The following is a 26,718-nucleotide window of genomic DNA, read 5'->3' on the forward strand; positions in this document are numbered from 1 at the left end:
CACTGGGCAGTCACTTTGGTCATTGGCTTGACTGGGCACTGAATTTCTCTCATCTGTGCCCATATGCATGTGGGATGGCTCTTGTTTGACTTGCCCTTTTAAAAACAACTTAAGCATGTTGAGGTTTCCTGTTGATCAGGGGCAGCCAGAGGCTACAACCCAACAGGGAATTCTTGGCCAGTTCCTGACTCACCCGAGCTCCAGTTTTCTGTGCATGAGCAAGCAGTGACAGCAGCTTGGCTCAGGAGCAGCTGGCTGCCGTCTTGTACATGGCATGGCACTCTGGAGTCCAGCATTGAGGGCCGTGGCATTATGATCAGGTATGTCTTTGCAGAGTACAGTGTTGGCCAAATCCTGCTACCTTTGAACAAAAACTGTTTGCTCGTTAAGTTGACAATGATTTCTCTAGTAGGCAACTAGAAAAGTGTGCTGAAGAAGTTTTGTACATGATTGTCTTCAATAAATTCATCTACCTTTAGCTTTTCCTTTTTTGTTCATCATTCACTGAGCACTTCCCACATACTGACTGTGTGTCCCTTGACCTAGAAGAAATCATCTAGCAGGGAAGACCAAAGTGTTGCCTGATACTTAAAAATTCTGTGTTCTAGCCTGGGTATGCCCAATGCCTTAGGGTTTTCTGTTGAGCTGTTTTTGAAGGCTCAGTGGTTCACAAAGATGACAGAAACTACTTGGCTCATACCTGTAATCCCAGTGGCTTGGGAGGTTGAGGTAGAAGGATCACAAGTTTGGGGCCAACCTCAGCAACTTAGCAAGACCCTGTCTCAAAATAAAAACATAAAATGAGCTGGGGATGTGGCTCAGTGTTTAAGCATCCCTGGTTTCAAAAATTAGTACAAAAAAAAAAAAAAAAAAAAAAAGATGTCAGAGGCTACCGCTTACTCATTAGAGAGGCAGCATAGTGTAGTATAAGTTCAAGTCCTGTCTTACCTCACCAACTAAGTGACCTTGGATGAGATATTTAACTTACATCTTAGTGTCTTTCATTTGTATTATGAAGATTATATAGTAATACATAATAATAACCTTATATAATTTATGTAAAGATTAAATGAGTTAATATGTGTAAATACATTTAGAACTGTTCTTGGTATTTGCTAAGATTTACATATGGATTTGGAACTGGGAGATGCTGAGACTTGTTGGATGTGATGCCACTCTTGTAGGATGGAGCTAAGGAGTTGGTGGCCTCCTGATTCAGAGGGTGGAGAAGATTCTTTCTTGAGGGGCTCTTGAAACTTTATTGTGGCCTTTGGGGAATCCTAATTCCTGTTAGGACCCAAGGTGAGGAAGTAGGGTTTTGTGTTTAGTAGCACGAGTATAGGAGAGAGGGGATAAGTAGTTAAGGGAAAGAGCAGAGGGTTCGAAAATGGGTATTTGGGGTTACTTCAGGAAGTAGTGTGTGCTAAAGCTGCCTTGTACCAGCTCTCAAGAGTTGGTCACTCTACATTCTTGCCTTCTCACTCTACTTTCAATGGTATCACATTGGTAGCTGAGCAATAGTAGGAATATTTATACTGTAGAAATTGGTGAATGCTACCAATACATACTTTCTCCCCCAGAGAGCCAGTTGTTAGCCGTTTAACAGTGCACCACTGATCTCACTGTCCTATCGTTGGTAGATACAGATTCTTGGGATGCTCTAGTCTATTACAGGACAGGCTTCTACTTCACACATATGTGGGGTCTCTGGGGGCAAGTTGGGCAGAGAGGCCCATTGAGTTTGGCTTGCTGTGTCCGAGGGGCTATTTCTCTCCTTGAGGACAACAAGGAGGTGCATTGCTTGAACAGAGTACGTTTGACTTTGAGGGTTCTACAGGAAAGAGATGCTGGGTTATCTTAAGAATAAAACATGATGCCTCTGATTTTCAACCTACTCACTACCATTTTCTTTACCTATTTTTTTTTTTCTTTTTTTTGTTCCTAGGTCTCAGTCAGTCTCTCCACCTCCAGTTTTGTCCCCACCAAGGAGTCCAATATATCCCCTCAGCGATAGTGAAACCTCAGCCTGCAGGTACCCCAGTCATTCTAGTTCCCGAGTGCTTCTCAAGGACTGGCACCCCTGTGATTCTTCACACCAAAATCCTCAAGATCCTTCCCCAGATACTTCACCACCCATCTGTCCTATCAAGGCCACCAGCTCCAATTATTTGGACAGGAGCCCTTCAGTGTGCAAAAGAGAGAACCAGAAGGAGAATGTCCAGCATGGCGCTCAGGATGTAGAGGGAGTAGCTGCTTGCTTCCCCCTTGCCCAGAGCACCCCATTCCTAGGGCCAACACTGGGCCCACGGAGTGTTTTGCTGACCCGCACTGGCACCCGTGCCCACAGCCTGGGCATCCGGGAGAAGATTTCAGCATGGGAAGGTCGCCGAGAGGCTTCACCCAGGATGAGCCTCTGTGGAGAGAAGCGGGAGGCCTCTGGGGGTGAGTGGGCAGTCAGTGAGGGGTGCCCCAGTGTGGGCTGCCCCAGCGTGGTGCCATCCCCCTGCAGCTCAGAAAAGACCTTTGATTTCAAGGGCCTCCGGAGGATGAGCAGGACCTTCTCCGAGTGTTCCTACCCTGAGACCGAGGAAGAGGCAGAGACACTCCCTGTCCGGGACTCTTTCTACCGGTTGGAAAAGCGACCAGGCCGGAGTGAGCCCAGTGCCTTCCTCAAGGGGCATGGCAGCAGGAAAGAAAGCTCAGCAGTGCTGAGCCGGATCCAGAAAATTGAGCAGGCCCTGAAAGAGCAGCCAGGCCGGGGACTCCCGCAGCTCCCCAGCAGCTGCTATACTGTAGATCGTGGGAGAAGGAAGACTGGACCCTTGGACACCTTGGAGGAACCGGCAGGGAGCGCGAGTGTGAATGCTGGCACCTGGGCAGCAGGAGCTGCTGGAGTTGGGGGGGAGGCAGGCCCGCCCCTGGAGAGGGAAGGCAGTGGTTCCATGAAGCCGGGGACCCCTGGAAATAACCCTAGTTCCCAACTGCTGCCATCAAAGAGCTCCCCTGATCCCGCTGTGAACCCTGTCCCCAAACCCAAGCGCACCTTTGAATATGAGGCTGACAAGAACCCCAAGAGTAAGCCAAACAATGGTCTACCTCCTTCGCCCACACCTGCTGCTCCACCCCCCTTGCCCTCCACGCCAGCCCCACCAGTCACCCGGAGACCCAAGAAGGACATGCGTGGTCATCGCAAGTCCCAGAGCAGGTAACACATGCCCCTCCTGGGAGACATGGTGGCTTTCTTTTAAATGAAGGATGCAAAAGTAGATTGTAGTGTGAGTCACAGGAGTGCTTCATAAACTCTGAAGCACCGAATAATCATTAGTTTGGAGGTGGTTGTAGTGAAAAATGAGATTGTTCTCCTGTTCTCACAGAATACTTGCATGGGCTTGGGAGGATGAAGATGCTTCTTCCTATTTCTGTGTACTACAGATGTTGGCTTGGTTTGGCCTTTGGGGTAGAGCTGGGCCATGTCCTTAGCCCAACTGAAACTTCCTTAATCCTTCATGGGAAGATCCGAGTCACCGTATTTTTAGATTGAACAGGTGGTCCCTTGAGAAGACTGAGAGGATCTTAGCCTCACTGTTACCTGAAGTGCCAGCACTGGAAACTTCTAATGAAGCATTATCTGAATACTGCATTCTTTCCTTAACACAGTAGGGTTGGCAAATTTAGCCTGATTTTTCTCTCCTGAGGGCCTCCCAGCCATATAGAAACTCTGAAAGGGAAGATGGATAGAGGAAAGAAAGGGGAAACTGATGGAAAAAGGAGTGAAAAAAAATTTCACCTTCTTCTTGGCTTTGTCCAAGAACTGCCTATTCCCAGCTTCCTATTGGTTTCCCAGTCAGCCTTGGCATTTCTGACCCTGGACTACCAGTGTCACCTCTCTACAGGGACTTGGGAGCTGGAGCTCCTGGAGTTGGTTAAAATTGACAGGCATCTGTTCTCCGAAGGCTGAGAACCAGCTTGCTTTGGAAGAGCTTTTCTCCTACCCCTTACTGCCTTTCTCATCTAGCTTGAAGTCAGATGGGCATTCAGGTTTGTTTCACTTCTGGGAATTCTTCAGTCTGTCCCCATACCTCAGGCTTCATCCAACATATCCCATCTCATGTGCTAAATTTTCCTGCCATGTGCAGAGAGGATGAATCACAAAGGTTCAGACCCCTGAGCCAGAACACCCCATGGCTAAGGATATTCCCATGTTTTGATCACCCCAGAATGCCCATTTGCTCTTTAATTCTTTAGCAGCCTGCCAAGAGTGTTTGCTTTGTCCTTATTCATCCATTTCTACAAACACCCATCCAGAGCCTTCTGTGCATCGAGCCTTGTGCTTGTCAAAGATACACAGAAGTAAATAATATGGTTCTTCCATTCAAGGACTTCATGGGCTGATGCACAGATAAATTGTAGATCCTGTGATATGTTCCATGGCCCATGTCAGTATAGGACTCTGCAGATACCCAGAGGCAGGTAATTGAAACTGGGGAGTGAAGAGAAGCCCTTTACAGAGGGAACTGCTGAGCTAAATTTAGAAGCAGTTAAGTAGTTAACAAGAGGGAATAGGGGGAGAGTTCATCAACTTGAAGGTTTTACACACATTCCCACACATTACATTTATGTAATATATACACACATATCACATATACCATATATGGTAGAGTTACTTCATATGAGAATTTAGCAAATGAAATCTTTGCTCTTGAAAAAAAGAGAACAATTTTAAAAGTGTAAGCTGTTCTGTTTGCCTTTCCACAAGGTGAACATGTTCCTCTGAGGTGAATGAGCTGGTAAGTTTGTATTTCTTAGCCAGGTGTTATTCTTACATACTTTTTTATTTAAGAAAATGCAAGTCAAATATTTCTTCTGGAATTTGACAAAAGAAAAAGAAATCTGTTTTAAAAAATCAGGAAAAACTGTATTTGTCTAAACAAGAGACAATGTGTTAGGGTCTTCAACATGGTACCTTTCTGGGAGATTTTCAAGGATAATTTGACAGAACATGATTTGTGTCTCATTCACGGACTTGAGAGAACTGCCTGCGTAAGATTAATGCTTTTCTGCTGTATATGCCAGTGAATACTTGGTCTTACATCAACATTTGGGAACCACCACACTCAGCCACTGGGTATTTAACTAGTTGAGAAGTCTGGGCCAAACACAGAAATTGGGGTGTCATCAAGGTATAAATGTTAGATTGAGTGTTGGCCCATGGACATTTGCCCTTGGTAAGTGCAGATAAAAAGAAAGAAAGAAAGAGTCCTGAAGACAGAACTCTGACACACCCTGGCGTTTAAAAGGCAAGTGAAAGAGTATCTATCCTTCACAAGAGCCTAAAAAGTAATCGCCAGAGAGGTAGCTGAAAACTGGGAGGCAGGGTGTCGTAGGGGCAAAGGAAGAGAATGCCAGCATAAAGAGGGTTCTGTCGTGCCGAGTGTTGAAGAGGGACCCAGCCACCTAAGAACACAGTGTGGTCTTTAGGACATTTTCAGTCATTGATTTGCATCCCAGGATTCTTAGGAGTTGTTCAGTAAACAAGAGAGAAAAGGATGTCATTGGAAGAGGGAGGTGTTCACGGGAGGGATTCCTCCTCAGGAGCCTGCTGGGACTTGCGTTGAAGAGGGAGAGGATACATCTGGGGTCCCAACTTAGATGAGGGAAGGAGGAGTAAGGAGTGCTGTGGGCTCAGGGCGTCTAAGGGACTAATAAGCTGTGGTTGAAATTCTACAGTAGAGGGACAGTGACCTGAGGGATGGAAAGGAGCAGGCATCTAGCTAGAGGGAAGTTACTGTATATTGTCCTGCTAGCTCTACCTTAGAGAAGTTTGATTTGTTTTGAGGGTTTAGTCCTTGCTGTTTCAACAAACCACCCTGTGCCAACCAGTCACTCCAATCTCCTCATTTGTCAAATGGCACAGTACCTGCTAGCATAATTATGAAGGTTAATGAGATAATACCTATAAAGGTGCATTTGATGCAGCACCTGACACATAGCATGCTTTTAAGCTGTGGTAGCCATTACCTAATATTGGCATTATTAGGGATAAGGTACATTGCAGAGTGGGGCCCTTTAGACCATACCTCTTCATTTGCATGGAAAGTTTGGATCCACCTTAATGCTTTTCTCAGTAGCTGGTTTCTGAGGAGGGCCTCTAGTTTTTGTTGTTGTCTGTGGCCATTTCCCAACAAGGCAGCAGGGATCTGGCTCAGTGGGAATGACTTTTCCTCTTATTATCCACAGAAAATCCTTTGAGTTTGAGGATGCATCCAGTCTCCAGTCCCTATATCCCTCTTCTCCCACTGAGAATGGTACTGAGAGCCAACCCAAGTTTGGATCCAAAAGCACTTTAGAAGAGAATGCCTATGAAGATATTGTGGGTAAGCAGTGGCAGATGTGGTGGGCTGGGCCATCTCTGGGGTATGCAAAAGAATAGGAAACAGAGGAGATGCTCACAGGTTCGCCTATGGGTAGATGTGTTCTTACCTTGGAGAATTCCTCGTTGAAATGGGCATCACAGGAAGCACCTTAGCAAGATAGAGCAGCTTGAGTGGTAAAGCCGAACCCTAGAGTGAACTGAAATCCAAAGGGCCTTTGGGACCACATGAAGGGGAAAATGACATCATTCCTTTCTTTACTTTCAGAAGACATGAGAGCCCAACAGGGTACTTTTCCTTAGCTGTGTCCTTCGGCAAATCACCTAACTCTTGTGAAGACTCTGTTTTTCTCTTATAAAGTGATTTTGATGTGATATGAACTACCGCAACAATAGTAACAGTAATAATACTTCTTAAGGTTTTTGTTAGAATTAAATGAGCTAAGAATAAGACACTGGCAGATTCAGTGTCTGGTGAGGGCCTGCTTCCTGATTCAGACATCTGTCATCTCCCATGTGACTGAAGGGGTAAGGGAGTTCTCTGAAGTCCCTTTTATAAGGTCATTAATCCCATTTGTGAAGACTCTGCCCTCTTTACCTAATTGCCTCCTAAAGACCCCACCTACCAGTGCTAATACATTAAGGATTAGGTTTCACTGTATGCATTTTCAGAGGACACACACATTGTAGAATAAACTAACAAATTTCATAGCCCTAGTTTCATAGATGCTTTTAGGAGACATCAGACTTTCAGGTTACAGACAAAGGACTTTATTTATGGCGCAGCAGGCAGCATGGGCTTCATGTTCCCCAGGCTCCCCTTGCTCACAAGTCCTATGCGGCAGTATGGCAGAGGTCCAGGTAGAAGCTCCATACTGTGGGTCTGTGTCCCAACTGAAGAACCCAAACTTGGGAGCCTAGCCTCAGGGGCTGCCAGCAAACCTGCCAACCTTTGCCTACAAGGAGACATTATCATTCCTAATCAGGAAGAAAATTTGCCTCTCCTCAGAAGAGAGAAAAATATCTCCATCTTCCAAGACTGTTTACTGTATAAACATCCTTGAAAACATAGTTCAGAACTGTCTCTTGCTCAGAAGGGCAGAAATGCAATACTCCATGGAAAATTGTTTCCAACAAGTGGAAGAGCATGGTGTTGGCAAACTTGTTGTGCAAAGCTCAACAAAAAAATAGATGGTCTAGGCTGGGTTGAGTTTATTTTGGCATTCATTTGAATTCTGATCTCTTCCTCTTTAGTGGGGGGCTTTCATTCTGCTCAAAGTATGTGTCTCAGTGTAGGTCAGCGAAGGGGAGATAAGCAGTGTGCTATGTGCTTGCTTGCTCCTGCCCTCAGAACTTTTCTTTCTCGCTTTTTTAATTTTAATTTTTGACTAGGGATGGAAGTCAGGGCACTTTTATCACTGAACTACATCCCCAGGCCCCTCCTTTTTTTTCTTCCCCTAGACAGAGTCTCATTAATTGCCAAAGGTCTTGCTAAGATGTTGAGACTGGCCTTGAACTTGCAGTCCTCCTGCCTCAGCCTTGAAGTCACTGGGATTACAAGCATGCACCACCATGCCCTTCCTGTGTTAGGCCTTGAAGCTGGAGATCATAGTCTTAGTTAACACATTAGAGAATGAACCCTCCAGATTCTCAGAATATGGGAATCTTGTGAAGGGACGAACATCTCGTTGCTCGATTGATCTTAGCCATCACTTTCATAGTTTTCTTCTTATACCTTACTGGACTAGCATTTCTGGGGAGATTAGCAGCCACGCTCAGATACAGAGACTGCTTTTCCAGGAACGAAGCATATAGTGTACAATGCAATACTGGACCACAGTAGACTATAGGAGTGAGAGCCCTAGAACAACTGAACAGTTTCAGGAGGGAGACCTTTCCCCCCTCTGTTGGGGAAATGACAACTTTGTACCCATGATCACCCAGAGTTAAGATAGGGCTGTGGGGATCAGAGCCAAAGATTTAGAAATGAGGTGAGCAGTTAAGGAAGATGCCCAATCCCAACTCTACCATACACAGCCCTTGCCCCTAGCTCTAGTTCATCTTTCCCCTGGGACTGAGGGAGAGCTTCCAGGGACTTAGTGGCATGCAAGCTAGGGACAGAGTCAGTCAGCCTGTACTGCAGAGCCTTTTGAGCCTACACTCAAATTGTAACATCATTGCTGCCCAGGGCTCTTAGGAGCATCTACTTTGGCTGCTGTTGGCAGTGGTCTGAGAGGCCTGGAATCTTCTGCTATCCCTCCAGCATACCCAGCTCTGGAATACTGTAGCCCTCACTGTTCTCTGACAAGAATCGGGAACCCTTCTATGCTGCCCAAGAATATATCCATGTGGGAATATGTTCTTGCAGCAACTGAACTGAAATAAGAGAACGGGGTGGACAGCTTCAGCTATACCTCCCTGACCAGAGATTATAATCCAGGACTCTGTTTATGATTATTTAGAGGACGGTCTAGGGAAGAGTTTTGGAGGCACTGTACAATAGAACTGTTCACTGGTCTGCCTTAGGTCAGGTTAGAAGGAACGTGCAGAGGAGACAAGTGTGTCTGGGCCTCTTCCTTCACTCAGAGAGACTTACTTCCATGTTGGATGTTCTGTGTGGTGGCAGGAAGATGCAGGAGCATCTCAGTTACTTCTTGAATGAATGAGGTAGAGCTAGGGGTAAGGACTGTACAGGATAAAGTTGGGGTTGGTGCATCTTCCTTAATTGCTCAGCTAGCTTTTGGATCTCTGGAGCATTATGTAGAGAAGAAGGGAAAATTAAAAGGGAAGGATGCAGGAAATAGGGCAGGAGAGTGACCCAGGCACCTGTTCCTGGTGTTTGGGTTTTGTGGGTTGGGGTGGCAGTGGTCTTGAAAGTCTGCAGTTCGAACGGTGCCCTGGGCATATTTTTCCTCCTTTGTATCCCCCACGGCAGCCCAGTCTGAATTTTCCAGGACCTGACCAGGGAGGGTAGAGGGAAATAAGAAGGGAGACTACTCTCTTCCTATTAGGTACTGGTTGATTTATCCCTTTCTCCCTCCCTGAAGAGAGCTCAAAGAATTTGGAGCCACCCTAGAGGGTTGAGGGGTTCTCTTGTTGCTGAACTCCGAATGTCAGGATTCACTTTTTAACCCCGGCTTGACCAGTGGCTCTGACTTCCTGGGAGCCCTCTTTGGATTGTTTCACCAACCTATGTTTTGTAGGTTTAAGGTTGTTTCTGACTCTGGCTGGATTGTCCAGCTCGTGTGCCGATTCAGGCACGTGATGCTGGTGCTGAGAGGAAGGCAGAAAGCACCCCTGCTAAATCTCCATCTTGGATATAGCCAATTGGACTGTAGTTCCTGTTCTGTTAAGAGGTTCAGGGCTGGTTGGCCCAGAGACGTCTCTGTGAGCAGTGAACTTGAATGAAGGACCTTGCGGAGTCCACTGGCCTCGAACCCACACCAGGCATTATGCCTGGGAAAATGGGGTAGGATATCTGCACAGGCTGAGCTTTTGCCTGCTAACTTGTAATAGAAAGATGCAAAAAGAAAGTTGCTGCCGTGCTATTTCCTGGGGCTGTTTAATTCTTGCCCATCTAATTTGACATCTGCCCTTGGAAGATGCTGCTGTTCTGCAAAGCCTTAAAGTCATTTGCATTCTGAGCCTGACACTGAAGAATGCACCCAAGGAAGCAGCTTGTTAGGGAGTTATGTGGAGTGGCCTCGGCGCCCGACCAAGGAGCCTGGGCTGCATTCCTGCAGAGATTCCCACTCCCATCAGCTAGCTAGGGCTGAGGGAGAGCTTCCAGGAACTTCAGTGGGATGCAAGCTGGGGACAGGGCCAGTCGGCCTGTACTGCAAAGCCTTTTGAGCCTACACTCTCTCTGCCTTCTTCTCTCATTCACCCCCAGGCTGGGCAACAGTAAAGAACAGAGGGCACCTACCAGGATGGAGGTTGCAGCAGGAAGCAAAGCAGCCAAGAGGTGCAGCCCAGGGAAAGGTGCTGGGGCTGTTGGGAATTGGTGTCAAGGCTTAGAGGGTGGGTAACAGCAGGCCCCAGGGAGTTGGGCCCCTGGCCTGATCCTTCTCTGCTGCCTGAAGGAGGGGGAAAGGCGGAGACCCAGGAGAAACAGCCAATTGGAAAGAGAGGAGGGTTGGGGAAGGAAACTGCAGACCAAGGCCCTAGCTATGGGTGTGGTCTAGGAAGCTTGGACTTTGGAGAAATTCTCAGATCATATGCATATGCTCATACTCCCTCCCTTACTGGTTCTTCCTGTTGGAGGGTGAGGGGGGTGGGGGTTGCATGTGTGTTTAACAACCCAAGGAGCTGTGGGAGGAGTGGGAGTAGGACAGGGCCTGGTGGGACTGGGTTCTCCCTTTAAGAGGATCAGTGTGTTAAGACTGGGCTGTAACAAGCTCCTTTTAGAAGAGTGCAAAACAGAAATTGTTGGTCATGCCCTTGTCCCTTATTTCATTAGCAAAGCTGGGAAAGTTTGAGACCTCTGGCCTCCCCAGCTGAGTTTGATGAAGGCCAGGCCTCCCGAGAAGACAGCCTACCTCTTTATCCCTCTCCAAGCTCAGTGTGAACTGTCCTTTGCAAGCCATGTGGGCAAGAAGGCAGGTGGAAGTCTTGCTGTCTGTCAGGTTTCCTGTTTCCTGTCCAAGCCTGCTCAGTCATCTCCATGCTTCTCCACTCAGCTCTAGTTTCTCCAGCCATCCTGTAGTTGTTTCCCTGTAGGACATTCAGAGTGCCATTTCCCATTCTTTCTTTGATATTTACTTGGTCTCAGCAAATTCAGTTTAGTGACTCTAGGACTCAGGGTCTGCTTATTCTTTGCATACCCCTATCCCTGGGGCACCCTTTCTGTCTGGAGAGATAATAGAGAAAGTCTGTGAGATTGCTCCAAAAGGGTAAGTCTGGAAAGGCCCTTAAAGTTGGGGGTCTCAGATGGACTAGGGCTGTGAAGGGACCTAACTGAGGCTGGGGAGGAAGAGCCTGTTCTGGGGCCAGCAGTTATCTCCTGGAGAAGTGATAAGGGCATTGGTTATATTAGAAAAGAAGGAGGCTGGCAGTTGGACTGGGCAGGAGGAGTAGGCATTTGAGGACTTCCTGTAAACAAGTTTCTAGAGACAGTAGTAGTTGGAGAACCTCGTATTTCCAACTGTCTCCCCTGAAAATATCACAGATATGTATAAACAGTATATTTCTTCTTTGGGCCTCAACATCCTACATCTTGTTCTTGGAGCTTTAGATTTTATATCAAATTTCAAAGCTCTTACTCTGGGAAAAGGAAGGAGAGGAGATAACTAAAGGAAGGGAAGGATGAAGGAAAAGAGGGTTAGACTTGGGACTCATGGCATGGTGCTCAGAAGGTATTAGGAAATTTAGAAATATCTGTCGAAAGCAATGCTTGTCAGTGGGGGGCAATTTCAGCCATCTCCCCTCCCTCTCTTCCTTCCATCTATCCATCCACCTGTCCGCCCCCAGGTGTCATTTGGCAATATAAGTATTTTGAGGGGACACTAACGTCAACTAAATGACAGGCCACAGTTACTCCTAAACATCCTACAAATGGACAGGTCAGCCCACCAACCCAAATGTCAATAGCTTAGAGAAACTAATTGCAACAGATTGAGACAAGGTCTTCACTGTGAGAGTGAAAGGACAGGGTGCAGACCTCAATGTATTCAGAGAAGCCTTTATTCATTTGCAGACTCGGGCGCCATGGCACATTTTTCAGATGGGAAAATGGCCATCAGTTAGAGGGGATTTTGGTTTTATAGGGTACAGTGAGGATGATGTAATCGTGTATGTGCAGTTTTGACCATCAGGGGCTAGTTGTACAGGTTAAAACTTTAATTTAGGAGGGTAATTACAAAGAGGTTGAAACTCATTTTTGTCTGGGGAGATAAGAGTCCAGGTCCCGAGGGTTGAGTACTCAAATCTCGCCCATTGTTATTTGCTGTGCCTCCATTTAGGAATAATTTACTCTGGAGGAAGGTCATGGTTTAGGGCTCAGCATTCACTGTCCCCCCTGTCCCCCAGGGCTGCTGGAGGTTAATCCTTTGCTACTTTCCCCTCCCTCCTCTTGAGCTGCACCTCTCTCCATTTTTCTTGGGTGGGACTATCTTGCAGGAATATTATTTTCCGTAACCCTTCAGAGATGATGATAAGGACTCTGGTTGATCATCCAGCCCAAGGCAGTTTGGGTTTGATAAACTTGGAATCAATGTTCTCCCTGCCCTTATCAGTGATGCTCTGGTTCTATTTTGCAGAATTGGGAAGAATGTATCCTAGAATTCTTCTATTCCTAATCCCCTTTACCTCCTCACCCTTATAGGATATATGTTGGAGAGGGTCCAAGAAGTAGAAAATCCACCCTGACTCCTCCTAAAGTATCCTTATAGTAGGGTGGGCCGAAGAAAACATGCAGGGGATGCCTGGTTTGATATTTGGCTTCTTGAAGCAGAACTAATGGGCTGGCTTTGCTTAGTCAGGGCTCTGGAATGGAGACAAGTCATTTCAAAAGCATGACTATTACAGGAAAAGGTTTGCTCCGTTGCTGGGTACCCTGCTTGTAGTTGGGAATCACTTAATCCAGTTCCAAATCTTTTCTTGACCCATCCTTGACTCATAAGTTAATAGAGATCTGTGTTGTTCCCACTGCAGTCTCATTAGTTGTGTGGCAATTTTCACTTCACACCTCCACCTCTGTAAAGGTATTTCCTAAATTCACTATGGTTTTTCATGATGGTAATAGTTGATGCCACAATTTGGGGGAACCTCAACTTTTTGAGGACTCTGTAAAAACAAAAGCGTTTGTTTTTTTCTCCTGTGCCCTGTCTGGGAGTGCTTGCTTTCTCAGCAGTCTTTGTTTCCAGTCTTAATAGCTCTTCTGCTTGCTCCTAGAGGAGTGTACTCTGAGCTGCTCTGAGGTGTAAGGCACATCCAGGCATCTATAGGACAGTGTGGGACTCAGCAGTCACCCACACTAATCCTGCTGCTGATGCTGAAGTACACCCAGCTTCACCAGGTGTGCTAACCTCAGCCAAGCCTATTCTTGTCCCTGGTACTTAGGTCCCAAGTCCCAAACAGTGCTGCTGGGACTGGAGAGAATACAAAAAGACAAGGGAAAGGTGAGTAAGTGTCGTCCCAGCTCTGATTCTACTGCTGGAATTAAGCCATGACTAACCTGATTCTTGGTTTTATTGTATTCTAGAAAATTTTAGGCATGTGTTAGAAGGGGTAGAAGGGTCTAGCTTGTGACAAAGAATGTCTCAAAACCTTATGCTCTTCAAAGGCAGGGACTGTGTTTCGGACTTCTCTAAGATTTTCTAGTAGTGTTAATCGGCGCCCATTGCCAGGGATTTTAGAAACTAATTCTGAGAAGCAGGAACTCTCCCACCCCCACTCTTTGGCCCAGAGTCCCTCCAAGCCTTCACACCTCTCTGTGTCACAGTAGGAAAGTTTATGCCAAGAAGGGAGTAATGATAGTTCTTTTTGCTGAGATCAGCAGTAAAGGAAATAAACTCCATTGAACAAATAATTACCGAGCACTTACTACTTGATAATCATTGTTCTGGTTCTGGGGTTGCCTTAGACAATATTCTTACCCTAAAAGAATTGTTGACCAGTGTAATAAGTGAGAGAGAGACCTGGCAAATCCCTGTTCCCTAGACTAGGATCTTTGAGTTCCTGCATGTTCATCTCCAAACGGTCCCATGGAGACCCATCGAGAGTTGCTGGAGTTGTGTGATTTCTGAAAACCTTTCCTACCAAGAAGTGCATACCCCTGGGTTGGGGGCGGGAGTTGTTAACTGAGGGACTGGAGCCAGGGACAGACTCCTAGTGCTGGCTTTGTCCTCTGACTGGGCACAGGCAGGGGTAGCTGAGCCAGTCTTGTGCAATCCTTGAATTTATAAAGCAGAGGCCTGACAAGGCTGAGCTGAACTGATCTGGGGTTGCGGGGGGGGGGGCCCTCAGCTTCTGGCCTCGGAGCCAGGATCTGTTTGTAGCCTCTCCACTGCAGACAGGCAGCTGTGTGACTCATGAGCTGAAGGGGCCAGGCAGAAGCCATTCTTTTTGGTTCACAGGAATTCTACTTGTTTATTTGTGTGTGTGTATAACTCTGTGTGTTTCCTTCTTCCCTTCTCCCCCTTCTTTAACTTCTCCTCCTCTGCAGGAGAGCTACCCAAGGAGAATCCATATGAGGATGTGGACTTAAAGAGCCGAAGAGCTGGAAGAAAATCTCAGCAACTGTCTGAGAGCTCCTTGGACTCTCTGCACAGGATGTGGAGTCCTCAGGACAGGAAGTACAACAGCCCACCCATGCAGGTAATGCAGCCCCAACATGGGCCTATAGAGACAGCATGAGGGCCACATTGAGGGCCTGTCCTCTCAAGGTATGGGCCCAGCTCTTACTCAGACTTTCTCATTAGTTTTGGCAGAGACAGTTGCCTCAGGAAAGAGCTCAGCACTCAGGGACTTCTGCCACATTGAATTCCCTGTGGAAAATTAAAATATGCTCTTAGGGGAATCCTGTCCTACCTTCTTTCTCTTACTGCTTGACCCCTGAGCTGCAAAACTAAGCCAGGAACCCCTGAAGTCTCCTGTCTTAGTATTTCTCCTCCCCTTCTGTGGGAAACAGGAAGAAGGGACCTGTTTGGAGTCCTGGTATTCCACAACTCAGTTAGAAATTTTCTCAGTGCTGACATTTGGGGGCCAGGTATAGATCCAAAACTAGATTTGGAGAGCCAGATGATCACTAGAGCCACTTCTATTGGAGGAAGTAAGAATGAATCTCCAGGAATGGACTGAAGGAGGGCAGAATGAGAGGAAAGGTAAAAAGTCAAAGGAGGTCTTTAGACATAAACTTATTTTGACCTTGCCCAGAATGACAGGAAGTAGGAGTCAGGAGAGGGAGAGGCTTTCTCTGACCTGTCCAGTAGCTCTTATTCTGTGCAAATGGAGAGACCTTAATAGTTTATAATATTGACCAGAGAATATATAAATGGTTTCTTCTGGCTTTGGAGTCATGATTATTTTTAATAAAAGATGTACCCTTCTAATGTGCTCTATTCAAATAGGCTACTATAAAATGTATAGTGCCAGACTGATTGGGTGGGGAGAGGAAATTGTGAGCTGTGGAGGAAGGAGGATATGCTGAAGAGTGAGGAGAGGCAACTCCAGATCAAGACAACTATGGGAGTCTTCAGGGGGTGCCTGCCTTCCCAGCAGTGTGCAAGATCCACTGCCAGTAAGGTACCCCATACTGAAGGGTATACTCGTGGTGAGGGAGCCCATTGAGCATAGAGCCCAGAGTCCTTGTGCTCCTTCCTAGAAGTGAACATTGCCAGGCTGCCAGGACCCTCCAGCAGAGCAGGCTGGCATGTAGGTTCTGGTCTCTGCTAGGAGAAACCTTTTAGACTGACTCAGTGGGGAGGTGGGGAAGACTGGTTTCATTATCCAAGCTCAGTAATCTTTGTCCAGCACTCATGAAATACCCAGAGAATTCCTGCTGTACTTCTCTTTCCACTCAGGTGAGAGTGCAGTTTTCTTAGCCTCGGCTTTCTTTATTTCTGTCAGAAGGAGTGAGGCTTCCTTTGGGCAAGTTAAGTATCTAATCTGTTCCTGAACTGACCAATTGGCACTGAAGTCTTAAAAGAGTAAGCTGTGGTAGATGGAAATTCCATAATGGGTTTCAGGGGAGCCAGATGCCAACCCATGGCTTCCATGCCCAGGTTCCAGCAGATGACACTGACCAAGGTATTTGTGACAAACCCTTCTTCCACATCCTTTTCCTTATGTCAGCTCTCCCTGAAACCCAGTAGCCAGTCCCTACGCAGTGGGAACTGGTCAGAAAGGAAGAGCCACCGGCTGCCACGATTACCCAAGAGGCATAGCCATGACGACATGCTGCTGCTGGCTCAGTTGAGCCTGCCATCTTCACCCTCCAGCCTCAACGAGGACAGCCTCAGCACCACAAGTGAGCTGCTGTCTAGCCGCAGGGCCCGCCGCATTCCCAAGGTATCCCCCAGCGGGGGTTGGGGGTGGTGAGGAGGCATAGGTCTGGGCAATGGGGCTTCCTTTCTTCCTTCCTTCCTTCCTTAATCCGGGCTGCTTTCTCAGTTCCTTTTGAGTAAATTCTGGGTCCTCGCACTGCCCTTTTTCAACTCATTAATTTCCTTTTCTTATCAATAAGGATGCATTAACTGCTTCTTGGTGCTTAGATGTCAGAAGAAAAGGCTCACTGAGAACTCCCCATTAGTGAGTGTAGTGTATGAATCTAGGGGTCTCTGTGCACACCAAAACATTTCCAGGCTTTCAGGGACCTAAGAATTCAAATGTGGGTCTTCCTTTTTATAACACTTGAAATTGAAGAGTTTTCAGCAATGATTTGCACACATGGCAGTTAGGCCCAAGTCCCCAGCCCACAGCAGCAGGATTTAGCTAAATGATATTTTTAGCCTGCAAACAATGCTTGGGTATATTGGGAATTTAACTTCTTCCTGTCAGGGCCCCAGGTTATGCCCCTGAGGGGAAAGGCTAGAATCCTTGTTCCTGTTTTTGCATCTGAGAAGTTCTTTGTCTCAGTTGGTTCAATGACTCTTGGGACCCAGGAGCTCCCATCCTGTCTAGTTTGATGACAGTTCCTTCCTCAGGGGAGCTAAGTTTAGTGTCTGTCTTGGGGAAGAAGACAACTCCTAGGGGACAGAGTAGATGAAGAGCTACCAGGCATGGCTGGTGAGTTCCCACTTGGGATCATTTCAGTAGGAAGACCATTGCTGGGCTCAGTATGTGAAGTGTAGAAAGCTTGCACCACTAAGGGAAAGGATGGGCTCCTAATTCACTTTCTTAGAAGTAAGGGCAACTGGTGTTAGGGTTATTCCCTTCCCTGCTTTTTTCATCCAGCTTGTCCAAAGAATTAACTCCATCTACAATGCCAAGAGGGGAAAGAAGAGGTTAAAAAAGTTGTCTATGTCAAGTCTTGAGACGGCATCACTGAGAGGTAGGCCTTGATGTCTGAGCTGGTTTACCTGTCTGGGGCCCTTGGACGTTAGGAATGGGGAAAAACATGTTCTTCCCTTAGTTTGCCCTAGTTTGCCCTTCTGTGGGCCAGTTGTGGGTCTACCTTCAGAGAAGATAGAGTCTTGCCAGGAAATGTCCATAGAAGAGGGAAGGCCAGAGAGGGAAGTCAGCCCTGGGATGGGTTCCTTCAGGCTTGAGTCTCTGTGTAGGGAGGTGGGTGTGGGAATCTGCTCCTGGCAAAAGGAAAGACCAGACTTACTGAACACTATGGTCTGTTTTCCATTTCAGATCTTGGCCTGCCAGAGGCAGGGCCTTTATGTTCCAAGCCTGTAGGCCTCTCTGCTGGCTCATCCTCTAAGTTGGGCCCTTAGCTTCCCCTAGATCACGCCTGGGGAGGAGTTTGTTTATAGAATAACACCCATGAACTGAGGTCTGAGGGACCCTCGCCCCAGGCCACTCAGCTCCTGCCCACAGATGCCTGCCCGTAGGCCCATAGCACTCCAGACTAGATACATATTCATCCCTCATGAGAAAAGTTATGGGGCTGGGGTTGTAGCTCAGTGGTAGAGCACTTGCCTAGCATGGGTTCGATTCTCAGCACCACCTAAAAATGAATAAATAAAGGTCCATCAACAACTAACAAATATTTTAAAAAAAAGAAAAGAAAAGTTATGGGGTTGGGGGCACCAAAAACTTGGCTGTGAGGCAGTGGCTCAGCAAGCATGCACTCCTGCTGTTACTCTTCCAGATGAGAATAGCGAGAGTGAGAGCGACTCTGATGACAGATTCAAAGGTAAGGCATGGCATCCCTTCCCAGCCCTAGCTGCAACAGCAGTCAGTCTTCTCTTTCTCTGCAAGGGTGGTTCCAGTGTCCCAAGTGGGCCTGGTATGGGAAGGCAACAGGCAGGCAAGCTATCAGGCCACCAGAGCAGGAAGTTGTAGGAAAGTTGTAGGAAAGTTGAGCCCTGCAATATTAATTCAGAAAGTTGGTCTTAGGCTTGGGATATAGCTCAGTTGGTAGAGTGCTTACCTTGCAAGCACAAGGCCCTGGGTTCAATCCCCAGCACCGCAAAAAAAAAAAAAAAAAAAAAAAAAGTTGGTCTCCCTTTGCCAAATTTAAGACTGGTGGCTCTGCGCATACCTTCCTAAGCCATTGTCCATGGGAATTGGCCACTACATTTGCTTGGTAAATGTAAATCTGGTGTCAGAGATGGATTCGGATTACAAGTACCTCTTCTGGTTGCAAGAATTGTACTGTAGACTGAGGAAACTGGTCCTCTGGAGGCCCTGAGGCTACTCATCTCCCCACTGTCTAGAGGGGAGGCTGCTACCATTCTGTTTTCCCTACTGGAAAACCCTGCCTAGGCCTTCCTGCATAATTAAAATACATGGGAACTTGCTCCTTCTGCCCTTCCTCCATGGGTCCCTCAGGCAAGTTGTCATGTGGACTTTGGACTTAGGTGCGGCCCAAATAACACAGGATGAAACATTTGTGGATATTCATACCGTCTGGTCCATGCCTTCTATACTAAGAAGTACTAAAAAGTAGGAGCTGATGCTATGTCTCTGGACTTGCCTAACCTTGGTAGTTCTGTTGACCCCAGATCAGCCTCCAGAGCTCCAGGAAGATCCAGGCCAGTGGCTTCCTGTGGAAGGGCAGAGTCTTTGTACAGATGTCAACACCTTGTTCCTGCCACATCTCCCCAAGCCTTAGCTAAGGAAGGGTATCAGACAAGGCTGATGCACTTAAAGGTGATCCACAGAGATGGAGCCAGAGTTAGGAATGGAGAGGCTGATGGGAGGTCTGTGAGTGGCCAGTCTGCTTGTCCCCTGATATGTGACCTGCCCCCAGCCCACACACAGCGTCTGGTCCACATCCAGTCGATGCTGAAGCGTGCACCCAGCTATCGGACCTTGGAGCTGGAGCTGCTTGAGTGGCAGGAGCGGGAGCTCTTTGAATACTTTGTGGTAGTGTCCCTCAAGAAGAAGCCATCCCGAAATACCTACCTCCCTGAAGTCTCCTACCAGTTTCCCAAGGTGAGGCCCTCTCCCCTCATCTGCCCTATCTCCCTCCTTTGCTCTCTTCTGTCCTGGCCCATCTGGGGAGAGCCTATTTCTGTCGGAGCTCCCCATCAGCCACAGCCCTGTGCCTGCCTCCTTATATCCAGGAGGGAAGACAGGACTTTGGGGTGGGTTTGGGCCAGTGCTTAGTCAGAGGATGAGGACTGAGAAATGGCCCCCACCTACTCTTCCCACCTGCTCCCTCTTTTCCCTTCAAATACTCTAAAGTTTACAATTCAGTGTACTTTCTTTGTTTTTTTTTTTTAATTTAGAGCATCATATTTATACATAGTATCTAGGTTCCTTTTGACATGATACACACAAAGAATTTGATTTCAATCCCTGTCCCCCCACCACTTTTCTCTCTCCTCTACTCTGTTGATCTTCGTTTCATACTTTATTTATTTTTGATTAATACTTTTTATATATACATAAAGGAGATATTCCCTTTGGTACATTTACATATGTATATCACACGATTCTGTTAGATTTGTTCCATATTTCTTTCCCTGTCACTCTCTTCCTTCCTCTCTCCTTCTTTTACTTCTACTCGTCACTGATCTTCTCTTATATCTTTATATAGATCCCCACTCCCACTGCCTTCTTTCTTTCCTTTAATTTTGCTTTAGCTTCCACATATCAGTTCAGTGTTCTTTAATGTATTCACAGAACTTTATAATTTTAGAGCATCTTATCACCCCAAAACCAAACCGTGATGACTAGCAGTTACTCCCCACTTCCCCCAGCTGCCTTATCTCTTACTACTTCTCCTCTACTCATCATCAGCCCGGTCTCCTTTCTGTTCCTTTAAGAAGAGAAAGCCCTTTTTCTCTGCCCTTGCCTCTGCCTCTCTTTTTCCAGCTCCTCACATGGCTGTGGACTCTGCTCAAGTGGCACCTCTTCCAAGGTCTTTCCAGATGCCCTGATGTAGCCCTTCTTCCTGTCCAGTTCTCTCTCACATCACTCCGCTTGTTTCCTTTGTGGTATGCTCTGAAATGTTATCTCTCTCCTGACCAGGATACACAGGTTCAGGGACCTTGTCTACTTTGTTTCCATCCATAGTCCCAGCATATGGCACACTGTCGGATGCCACATGCAGGGCGCTCTGTTGGCATTTATTGACTGAATGAATGATATTTCAGCTCACACTCAGACCTCTGTAAGAATTAGGAGCAGGACAAGGGTTACTGAAAAGCATGTGAGTTGGTAGTGTGGCATCTAGGGCTCTCAGGGGAGGAGATGCTTGTCAGTTGCCCTCCATCCCTACCGCCAGATTCCTTGTCATCTCTTGGTGACTTCTCCCCTTATTCCTCTTTCCTGCAGCTGGACCGACCCACCAAGCAGATGCGAGAGGCAGAGGAAAGGCTCAAAGCCATTCCCCAGTTTTGTTTCCCAGATGCCAAGGACTGGACCCCTGTGTCAGAATATAGCAGGTGAGGCCCATCCTGGCATGGCTGGGGACAGAGTCTCCTTTCCTTGCATAGCAGTGGGCAGTTAAGTGGGGCCTGTTCTAGTCCCAGCCTACTCTCCTACATTAATTTCAACCTTCATCCAATCCCTGTGATGACAGTTCTTATTCTTGGGGATTCTTTCCTGGATGATCTGATAATTTCCCTAATGCCAGATCTCTTCCTCTTCCCTGTTCCAGCGAAACCTTTTCTTTCATGCTGACTGGGGAGGATGGCAGCAGACGCTTTGGCTATTGTAGGCGCTTATTGGTGAGTAGGCTATTCACACCTCAGGGGCTGGCTAGCAGGGAGTGGGCCAGGGTGTTTGTATGTCTCTGTGTCCTTCTACACTCTAGCTTGTATGAAATCCTCTGATCTGCTTCCTGGGTGCTCCTCTAGCACACACACATTCACAGATGAGGCACCTCTGGGTTAGCAGGACTCAGAGTAGCCTGTTAGGTTAGACTTTAGGATGTGAATTATTGAAATCAGGGGAGGGAGTGAATCACCTTCTGCTAGCCTGTCATCTTTTTAGCTTTTTTTATTTACTTTTGCTTTTCATTCCTTTTCTTTGGGATTATGAGCTATAATTGCTGTCTCTGGTTGAGATCATATCATTCCAGTAGTATGTATATATGCATCAGATTGGGTAGAGGGCAACTTTCCTCACCCCCATAATGAGTCCGCATAATAAGGGGAGTAGTCCTATCTGGTAAAACTAGAATCTGAGCAGAGAGAGAAGGTCCTTCTCTGGGATACTGGGAAAGATACCTTGAATGTTGGGGAAAGATATTGAGTTTTAAAAATCAAAGCCAGTTTTCCCAGAGAAGAGTTTTCCCAACCTCCTTCCTATCAGTTCTGAGATCCAGAGTACTAGTGGGAGATCTGGGCCCAGGACCTGGTCCCTGTTGAACTCCCCCCAAAGGTCACTGGGTTGTTGATAATATTCTGGGGTATCCAGGCCTTAGTGGGAGAAGGCCTCACTACCAGTCTCCAGGTAGATGGGGAGATCCCAGGCAGGGGTCCTGCCTAGCAGATACCCTAAAAGGAAGATTCTGGCCATTCATTTAGAAGCACTTATTGTGCACCCCATGGGGATCAGGCACATGCTGATGAGTTCCAAACCCCAAGGAACTTTAGCTGCTAGTAGGGGAGGCCAAACTTTCAACATTGAAGGAAAGAGTAAAGGGAATATACTTTTGCTTAGGACCTATCATGTTCTAAGATGCTCTATGTATATCTTGGGCTTTTTGTTTGGTTTGGTTGGGTTTTTCTAATCCTCACAATAGCCCAAGGGATATTATTTCCCCTCATCTATAGATTAGGAAATTGAAACCCTGAGGTGAAATGACTTGCCCAAGGGCACATAGCCAGTGAAGGACAGAGCCAGAATTGATCCAGGTCCTTTATTACCAATCTGGTACCCTTGGATCTCCCCAGAAGATAGTCTGGGGAGAAGGAATACTGAATGACCAATGAGTGGAGCTGAGGGATACAGAACAGTCTGGATGCCAGGTGGGAAGCCAGGAAGAGGCCAGCAAGTTCCTGGGTCCCCTGGGCTTGGAGAGGAGTGTTTTGAAGACTGCCTTTGCTGGAGAATTGATGGAGCAGAACTGCTCCTCTGCAGTGGGCCTGCTGCCCCCAGGGAAGAGCATGTTTGTCCTGGCGTGCTCAGAGAGGGCCTGGCTGGGTCCCTGCCAAGGGGGCTGGCACTAACTCGGCATTCCTACAGATTGGACACAATGATTCTAACCCAAATCCCACATACTTGATTTAATCACTTGGGGCTTTAGGGGAGGCGGGGGAGAAGGAAAGAGAGAGGAGTGAGTTTCAGACCTAATATGGACAAAAACAGATTCTGCCTTCTCTTTAGATCTGTGACGTGTGGCCAGCAGGTTTGGAGACTGAAATAGCCCCATCTGCATTTGCTTAGCAGCCTGCATGAGGGGCCAGCACCTGCTGCTCTGCTCCCTCCCCACTTGGCCTTGCCAGGCACTCCAGGCCTCTGAGTCTGGAGACAGCAACAGGGTCCTGCCAGCTCCTTGCTGGAGAGGAGATTCCAGTGGACTCACCCCGCCTTCTTGTGGGGGTTCCAGGCCTGGGGTGCTCACAGTGCTTGTCTCCTTCTCCAACCACCCACCTTTTAAATCCTGCCCCCTTTTTGTTCTTCACATCATAGCATCTATCCTGTGCCTTTGTGTCCCTCTCCCTTCCTGTCAGAAAGCAGCGTGCTTTGGAAGTTAGACAATAAAAACAGAGGCCAAAACAGACTTCCTGCTCCACAACTTCTAGATGCATGATCTTAGGCAGCAGCTTAATATTTTTTAACTCAGTTGCTTCATCTGTAAAATGGGGATAATAATGCGGCTCCGTTTTTGAATAGTACCGTGGTACCATGGACATGGTAAACATCTAATAAATAGTAATTCCATTCTCGTCCATTTTCAGTTTGCCTTCCTAGAATGGGGGTAGGTCATGAAAGGGAGAAAAGAGCAAGTGACAGAAGGAATATTTTGCAGTAAGTTCCCTGTTGGGGGCATAAAGCTATGTGATTTGCTCCTAAGAACATACACAGTCCTTCCCATTGTCATCCAGGTTTAGGAATATAAACCCACAAATTATCCTGCAGCCTCTGCCAAAGTGCTTTGTCCTTTGCCAACCACTGTCAGTGTCCTGAAAGGAAGGATGGAGCTTTGTAGAGTTTGGCAGGAGTCTGGCTCCTTGGGTTAGAAGACCCAGCATAGGCCAACACCTGTCCCCAAAGAATGGCAACCTTTCCTTTGGGGACCTCATTGAGTGTACAAGAGGCATGGATTCTCCCTCCATTGAAGGGCAGTACTTGTCCTCAGTTCCCAAGGAAAGGAGCCAAGTATGGTATTCATGCATTCTCTGTGTCTGTCTCTCTCTCCTCCTTGTCCTGGCCAGCCAAGTGGGAAAGGGCCTCGGTTGCCAGAGGTGTACTGTGTCATCAGCCGCCTTGGCTGCTTCGGCTTGTTTTCCAAGGTAAGAGGCTCTGGCTTGCTCTCCTGCCCCCAGCTGACAGCTCCCATAGGACATTCCGCAGCCAGCTTAGATGAGAAAACCGCCTGTGTGGGATGGGGGTCGGGGGGTGGGGCGGGGGAGAATGCAAGAGCAAGTGCAAGTGAGCTCCCCGACTCCCTCCTTATTCCCAAATCTGGCTCTTCCCGAGGTGGGGAAGGGCAGATCCTGACACCCTTTCACTTTGGGCTGCTGGCGGTGGGCACAGGTCCTAGATGAGGTGGAGCGCCGGCGTGGGATCTCGGCTGCATTGGTCTATCCCTTCATGAGAAGTCTCATGGAGTCGCCCTTCCCAGCACCAGGGAAGACCATCAAAGTGAAGACATTCCTGCCAGGTGCTGGCAATGAGGTAAGGATTTCTGTTGCTCTTCTCTCTGACCCTGGGCTGGCACTGAAGTTGAAGTAGGTCCTAGTAGCTGAGGAGGTCATGCTCTTGAAGCATGATCCCCTCCTTGCTCACCACATTCATGCACCTAATCACTAAGGACTAAAAAAGTGACTATAAATGTTGCCCAACTCTCTGCTCCTTCCAGGGGCCTTCCCTGACCTGTTGTGCTCCACCTTCCCTTCTCTTGTCCATTTAGTAAATATTTACTGAATATGTGCTCTGTCACAATCAGGGATTTTACCAGACCTTGGGGCAGATCATACAGTTAAAGAGAGACAGGACTCTGTTCTCCAGGAGTTTCTAGTCTAATAGGAGAACCTGGTTAAATAAATACTTCCACATATAGATAAATTCTAAATATGTTAAGAGACAGATGGAAACACAGGATCCTATTAGAGTATTTAATAAGGAGTCTGCTATAGATTAGAGACCCAGAGAAGTTATTCCCTGAGAAAGTGACATTTTATAAGGGACCTAGCAGTGAATAGGAGGTGGCTAAATGAAGTGGAAAGAGGGAGACTGAAAGATAAGGGCATGATGGGAGATTATTCTAGGTAGTGGGAATAGCATATGCAAAGGCAGGAGCTAGGAAAGTACATGTGTCAGTCAAGGAACTAATAAAAGGTTAAATGGTTGAAAGGGTGGGGTGGGAAGCGAATTGGCAGGCAAGGACCAAGTTAGTATTCTTGCTAGGCCAGGTTAAGGGTTTTGGATTTTATCTGAAAGAGGGTTTGATAAGAGTTATATAGGTTTTTGAAAGCCCACTCTGCTGTGCAGGTAACACACAGCTGTTATCCTAGCTGTTATCCTAGCTGTGTAGGAGACCAGCTAGGATACTACTGCAGTAGTATAGTCAAGAGACAGTAGTAGCCTGGATCTAGTCATAATGAAAGATGAGAAGTGGGTGAATTTGAAATGTATTTTAGGATTAGAAGCAATAACACTCAGTGTTTGATTGGAAATAGGGAATACATATCGGTGGGAACTTTTAAGACTGACTTCTGGTTTACTGACTTGAGCAGTAGATAGGAAAGAGAAAAGATCCCAGTCCTGGGTTCTCCTCAGTCCTGAGAAACTCTAACAGATTGAGGCCCTGCAGTGAGGAATGACCAGGTGAGTCTGATGCCACCTGAAGTCAAGCTGTGGCATGGCAAGATGCCTTGACAGCAGTGAATTTCAGAAGAGGGATGAGGGCCCAGAAACCTGGGTGGAGTGAGTTGAGAAGTAAATGGGAGTGGGAACAGCCTATATAGAATTTTTTTTTTTTTTTTTTTTTTTTTTGGTACTTTGGAATGAACCCAAGGGGTGTTTAACCACTGTGCCACATCCCCAGCCCTTTTTATACATATATTTTTTAGAGACAGGATCTTGCTAAATTGCTTAGGTCTTCGCTTAGTTGCTGAGGCTGGATTTGAATTTTTGATCTTCCTGCCTCAGCCTCCCAAGCCACTGGGATTACAAGCATGTGCCACCATGCCTAGCACATATAGACAACTTTTTGAGGTGCTTGGCTATGAAGAGAAAATAGGGAATGGGGGACAGGAGGTGATAGGAAATGAGGAGTCTGTTAAAGACAGCTGTTTGGATGCTGGATGGGTGTTTGGATGCTAGAAGAATAAGTTAAGGATGGAGGAGAGACTGGGGACAATGAGACTGGCACTGAGAAGACACAGGTGGTTAACTCTGTGGGGGAACTGGCTTTTATTAGGAGATGAGGGGAGGGCTGTTCCTTGTAATTTTAAATTCTCATCTGATGTTTTTGGTTTTCTCAAAATAGAAAGGACTGTCATTCTCTTGAGAGTAAGAGGTGGGTGTTGGATTCGGGAAGAAGAAAGAGAAATCAATTAGTTGTTGCAGAGAACAGGAGAGGGACTGATTGAAAACGTAGGTTTGCTGGGCAGTGGTAAATACCCACTGACAGTCTTTCTCATGGCCTGTTTCTCTCCGCCCTCCATTAGAGGGACTTTAGGCTTGATGAGTGGTCTAGGGGGCAGGACAGCTGACCCTTTCCTGACAGCCCAACCTTGTCCTGGCAGTTCTTCAGGATCTGGCCTGGCTGCCTCGTGGGCCTTGTTTCTCATCTATCTGACTTGGATTACTTAGTATTCCCTGAGCCCTACTTGCTTTTGCTCACCTTCTTTTCTCTGCAGAGTCTAAGTCAAATAGCCTTCGCTCTGAGATGCTTCACTATCTCTCCCCAGCCCAGACCTTGGACCCTTCCTATATGCCCTGCAATCCTTCCGCCTATGCTAACACACGCCTCAGGACTGTGATTGATCAGGCTCACTCAGCTCCACTGGGCTGCAATCTCAAGATCTTGAGGGCAGGGATGAATAAAAAGAGGCCCCAGGGCATGTGAACAGCCTGTGTGATTCCTGGGGGATGGATACTGGGGGGCAGTA

General features: G+C 47.1%; 1 protein-coding gene across 6 annotated transcripts in view; it reads left to right on the forward strand.

Moving 5' to 3' along the window:
* The window catches only part of Dennd2b (DENN domain containing 2B), a 154,084-nt gene that overhangs the window by 115,478 nt on the left and 11,888 nt on the right, over nucleotides 1-26,718 (forward strand). For 5 of the 6 annotated variants that reach the window (XM_047518241.1, XM_047518242.1, XM_047518243.1 and 2 more), the window contains 12 exons: nucleotides 1,946-3,205; nucleotides 6,238-6,374; nucleotides 10,263-10,334; nucleotides 14,535-14,686; nucleotides 16,163-16,378; nucleotides 17,264-17,360; nucleotides 18,129-18,173; nucleotides 19,233-19,417; nucleotides 20,765-20,874; nucleotides 21,090-21,159; nucleotides 23,815-23,892; nucleotides 24,137-24,277. In XM_047518241.1, the coding sequence (XP_047374197.1) occupies nucleotides 1,946-3,205; nucleotides 6,238-6,374; nucleotides 10,263-10,334; nucleotides 14,535-14,686; nucleotides 16,163-16,378; nucleotides 17,264-17,360; nucleotides 18,129-18,173; nucleotides 19,233-19,417; nucleotides 20,765-20,874; nucleotides 21,090-21,159; nucleotides 23,815-23,892; nucleotides 24,137-24,277 (2,563 nt within the window). The remainder of the gene's footprint in view (nucleotides 1-1,945; nucleotides 3,206-6,237; nucleotides 6,375-10,262; nucleotides 10,335-14,534; nucleotides 14,687-16,162; nucleotides 16,379-17,263; nucleotides 17,361-18,128; nucleotides 18,174-19,232; nucleotides 19,418-20,764; nucleotides 20,875-21,089; nucleotides 21,160-23,814; nucleotides 23,893-24,136; nucleotides 24,278-26,718) is intronic. The other variant, XM_047518245.1, reaches the window with a different exon arrangement.

This window comes from Sciurus carolinensis, chromosome 11 (genome assembly GCF_902686445.1).
Source record: "Sciurus carolinensis chromosome 11, mSciCar1.2, whole genome shotgun sequence".
Lineage (NCBI taxonomy): Eukaryota > Metazoa > Chordata > Mammalia > Rodentia > Sciuridae > Sciurus > Sciurus carolinensis.